General features: G+C 38.6%; 1 protein-coding gene across 1 annotated transcript in view; it reads left to right on the top strand.

The window, feature by feature from the left end:
- Positions 1-4,713, top strand: part of LOC101340508 (glutathione S-transferase A4) — a 27,013-nt gene extending 22,300 nt beyond the window's left edge. Inside the window, exon 7 of the mRNA XM_012559168.2 lies at positions 4,233-4,713. Coding sequence (XP_012414622.1) covers positions 4,233-4,355 — 123 coding nt within the window. The 3' untranslated portion in view covers positions 4,356-4,713. The remainder of the gene's footprint in view (positions 1-4,232) is intronic.
- The last annotated feature ends 450 nt before the right edge of the window (positions 4,714-5,163 follow it).

The raw sequence follows: 5,163 nt of genomic DNA, 5'->3' as shown, positions 1-5,163 counted from the left end.
TTTTGTCGGAAATTTTTAAATTACCTTTTCAATCTCTTCTTTTGTTACAGGTTTATTTAGTTTTTCTACCTCTGTTTGTGTTAGTTTAGGTAAGTAGTGTGTTTCTAGAAATTTGTCCATTTTTCCTCTAGGTTTTCAAATTTGTTAGAGTATAATTTTTCATAATATTCTGTTAACGATTCTTTTAATTTCAGTTAGGTCTGTTGTGATATCACCCATCTCATTTCTTGTGCAGATTATTTGCTTCCTCTCCTGTTTTTTCTTTTGTCAGTTTGGCCAATGGTTTATCGATTTTGTTGATCTTTGCAAAGAGCCAGCTTTTGGTCTTGTTAACTCTTTCAATTGTTTTTCTGTTGTCTATTTCATTTAATTCTGCTCTAATTTTTATTATTTGCTTTCTTCTGGTGTCCAAGGGCTTCTTTTGCTGCCCTCTATTTGTTCAAGTTGTAGTGTTAATGTTTTGATTTTATCCCTTTCTTCTTTTTGGATGTGTGCATTTATTGCTATAAATTGACCTCTGAGCACTGCTTTTGCTGTGTCCCAAAGGTTCTGGTAGGATGTGTTTTCATTCTCATTTGATTCTGTGAATTTCTTTATTCTGTCCTTAATTTCTCCTGTAAACCAGTAGTTTTGAGCAAGGTGTTGTTCAGTTTCCATGTGTTTGATTTTTTTCCCTTGCTTTTCCTGTTATTGATTTCTACTTTTATGGCTTTATGGTCAGAAAAGATGCTTTGTAATATTTCAATGCTGTAGATTCTGTTAAGGCTTGCTTTTTATGGCCTAAAATGTAGTCTATTCTGGAGAATGTTCCCTGTGCATTGAAAAGAAAGTATACTTAGCTCCTGTTGGGTGGAGTGTTCTGTATATGTCTACAAGATCAAGTTGGTTGATTGTGGCATTTAGATCATCCGTGTCTTTATTGAGCTTCTTTCCGGCTGTTCTGTTGAAGTCTCCTGCTATTATTGTGGAGCTGTTTATCTCTCTTTTCAATGCTGTTAAAGTTTGTTTTATGCATTTTGGAGCCCCATCATTGGGTGCATAAATATTTATTATGGTTATGTTCTGCTAGTGTGTTGACCCTTTAATCATTATATAGTGTTCTTCCTTATCCTTTGTGGTGAATTTTACCTTAAAGTCTGTTTTGTCAGAGATTAATATTGCCACTCCTGCTGTTTTTTTATTGTTTGCTTGATATATTTTTTTCCATCCTTTGAGTTTTAATTTCTGTGCATCTTTAAGTCCAAAGTGTCTCTTGTAGGCAGCATATAGACGGATCATGTTTTTTTATACAGGTATGAGTTTAGTGCTGTCATTTTGATGTCATTTTTTTGTTGAGAGTTTCTTTGTTCCACTGATTTTTCTGTCTGAATCGTTTTTCTTTGTGTATTTTTTCTTTTCATCTTTTTCATTGTTGTTGATTTTGTATTTGCTGAGACTTTATATTTTTCTTGTTTTTTATTTTGCCTGTAAGATTGTTAGTTTCCTTTGTGGTTACCTTAATATTTACCCCTGTTTTTCTAAGTTTAAATCAATCTTTTATTTCTTTATATTGCCTTGACTTCCTTTCCATATGAAAGATCTACGACTGCATTTTTTAGTCCCTGTTTTTTGTTTTAATGTTGTCATCTTTTACATATTGACGTCTCTGTTTCCTTATTTTCAGTGTTTTAGCTTGATTTATTTTTGTGACTTCCCTATCTGGGTTGATATCTGGTTGCTCTGTCCTGTGTTCTAGTCTTGGGTTGTTATCTGTTGTTACTGATTTTCTAACCGGAGAACTCCCTTTAGTATTTCTTGTAATTTTGGTTTGGTTTTTGCAAATTCCCTAAGCTTCTGTTTATCTGGAAATGCCCTAATTTTGCTATCATATTTGAGAGACAGTTTTGCTGGATATATAATTCTTGGCTGGCAATTTTTTTCCTTCAAGACTTGATATGTCATCCCATTGCCTTCTTGCTTGCTTGGTTTCTGCTGAGTAGTCCGAGCTTATTCTTATTGACTCTCCTTTGTAGATGACTTTTCATTTATCCCTAGCTGCTCTTAAAATTCTCTCTGTATCTTTATCTTTGGTAAGTTTGATTGTAATATGTCTTGGTGACTTTCTTTTGGGATCTACCTTGTGTGGGGTTCGATGAGCATCTTGGAGAGATATCTTCTCGTCTTTCATGATATCAGGGAAGTTTTCTGCCAACAAATCTTCAACAATTCTCTTTTTATTTTCTGTTATCCCCCTCTGTTCTGGTACTCCAATCACTCATAGAGTCACACATAATTCTTAGAGTTTCTTCATTTTTTAAAAATTCTTATATCTTTTTTTTCCTCAAATAAGTTGGTGTCAAGTGCTTTATCTTCAGTCTCATTAATTCTGACTTCGATTGCCTCAATTCTGCTCCTATGACTTTCTATTGAGTTGTCTAATTCTCAAATTCTATTGTTAATCTTCTTGATTTGTTTGCTGTCTCTCTGTGGATTCTTGAAGCCTGTTAAATTTGTCATTGTGCTCTTCTGTAATCTTCTTAAATGCCTCTATTGCTTTGTCTGTGTGTTCCTTGGCTTGTTCTACATTTTGCATGATCTCCTTCCTGATATCTTGAAGATTTCTGTATATTAATCTTTTGTATTCTACCTCCAGTAATTCCAAGAAATTCTCTTCCTCTGGAATATTTCTTGATTCTTTGTTTTGGGAGCTTGCTGAAGCCATCATGGTCTGCCTGTTTATGTGATTTGATATTGACTGTTGTCTCCGAGCCATCAATAAGTTATTATATTTATTTATTTTACCTTTGCTTACTGTGTCCTAGCTTCTTGTTTTGTTTTGTTTTGATATGCCCAAATAGGCTGCTCATGTGAGCTAGTTTGATTATTGGCACCTTTGAAGTTCTAACATCCTGTCACCAGTCAGTTAGATCTATTACTAGGTATGTGAGCCCAGGAGTCCATTTATTTTCTTGTATGGATTCAGCTCAGGTGTCCAGATAGTCGGTCACCAAGTACGTGGTACAGGCTCTCACCTGCAGTCCTAGATGGCCAGGGGTGATTGGAGTAGGCACAGGTATCTGGCTGCATAGCGGGTCATGCACTGAGCAAGGCAGGAGGCTGATGGTTGCCCCTGAGTTCTGAGAGGAAAGCATGTCCCTTTTCCCTAGATTGTGTAGGTGGGTGGGTTTTGCAGTCGGACTGTGGGCACCAAATGTTGTTGGCTGTAAGGACTGGGAGGTGCCATTTATTCTTGGACCCCTGTTGCAGGTGGCTAGGAGATATGGGTGGGGCGACCAGTCCTCAGGCCCCTGATGTGGGTAGGTGAGGACCCTACTTAATAGGCAGAGCGATGTCAAATGTCACAAACCTGCCACTCTACCATATAGCTGATGCAGTGAAGTTAGACTTTAGGTATATACCCTGTTGTACTGTGCTAATGAGGGTCTACACTGTTAAAATAGGCCCACACAGGTCTATGCAAGGGTGAAACACATTCAAAGTCCATGGACCTCTTATGCCTGTGCCTAGGCAAGGGAGCTGTGCCTGCCATGAGTTCCCAGCTTAGGAGAGCTGGCAGATTATTTTTTCCTATCTATTAATTTATTTTCTCTCCAAAGCCGGGAGAATGGCTCAGGGCACGTGATGGGTCCTACTTCCATCCCAGGGTACTCCACAGTCGCTGAAGCCAGTCTGAGACCTGGTGTAGAGCAGGGACGGAACAGGTAAATGGGAGAGAGGTTCTTCCCAAACAGGGTATTTTTAGATCCACATTGTAGGTTAGACACATGTACTTATCTTGCCAATTGAGCACTGTTTTTCACTTGTTCTGTAGGCTTGAGTAGACTCTCCACCACTCAGTCTCTCCTGATGTGTAATAGTGTCCCAAACGCCACTGCTTGCCTCACCACGCAAGCCAGCCGATCTGGCCTGCAGGGTGCTAGTTCCTGCCAGGTCAGATCTGGAAATTCCTCACTGCTTCTAAACTGTCTCACCCTCCCCCTGCCAGTCAGTCCAGTTCCTCAACTTTGCCTTTGATGTTCAGGGCTCCTAGATTGTTATATATAATTGATTCACTTGTTTTTTCGGGTCTTTGTTGTCAGAGGGACCACCAGAAGCATCTGACTACTCCTCCATCTCGGCCCCGCCTCCGTCTTATTGAACAAATTTTGATGGGCCATTTTGTATAACCTTCTTTTCGTAGAAATGAATACTTTTGTTGTTAACCATGACTCTTTTGTGTTTTCCTTTCTCAGGAGTTCACAGTGAAAATAAGTAATGTCCCTACAATTAAGAGATTCCTTGAACCTGGCAGCAAGAAGAAGCCTCCTCCTGATGACGTCTATGTGAGAACCGTCTATACCATCTTTGCTCCGTAAAACAGCATGCACATCTGCGAGCGAGAGCTTACCCCTAGAATTTGTTGTGTCCACAGTATCTTAACTGATGTCAGGCCGCAGTGATCCCAGCTCTGTCATGGTGCTATATGTAGGGTCTTTTGTGTCAAAGATATCTGTTCTAGAAATATTAACATTTTTTTTGTCTAGTTAATATTGTTAATGGGACCTTTTTCTGAAAACCTTTTTGGGGAGGCTGGTATTTAAGTTAGATCTGGTCTGATTTCGGTAGTTAGTGAGGACTGGCAGAACCTTATGTTCTCCCCTGTGCTCCTTTTCTCCCCTCCTGATCCCATTCTAATATCTCTCTGGTCTCTTCTTAATTTTTAGTGTTTAATAACAACCAAGTGTCTAGTGAATGACTCCCCTCTCAACTGTAGTAAATCAAGTGGTAGTTTTGAATGCAGTTGATATTTGCTGAAATAAAGAATTTATAAATCATTGCCCTGTTGCTAGAATGTTTTAATTAAAATTTTTTGAACATGTAATAATGTACAGTAAAATCTGTTTGAAAACTGGAACCTGTGGAAGGGTGGAAGCCTGTCAGAGAAGGAAAACTCCAATTTTATTTTCCACTAAAAGGAATGATAGAAAAGTGGTAAAATTGCACCCTGTCAAAGGTGGAAAACTTGTGAGACCCAAAAAAACAAGGCAGTCCCATCGATTTCCAGCTCTCACAGGTTTCACTGTATATTCATATGGTCCAAAAATCAAAAAAGCATAAAGAAGCATAACTGTCAGAATTCTTCTTTATAGCCTGTCGCCCAGCCACCTAGTTCTGCTCCCCACA

Source organism: Trichechus manatus, unplaced genomic scaffold, assembly GCF_000243295.1.
Source record: "Trichechus manatus latirostris isolate Lorelei unplaced genomic scaffold, TriManLat1.0 scaffold00215, whole genome shotgun sequence".
NCBI classification, from domain to species: Eukaryota; Metazoa; Chordata; class Mammalia; order Sirenia; family Trichechidae; genus Trichechus; species Trichechus manatus.
This window is presented reverse-complemented; position numbering and strand designations above follow the sequence as displayed.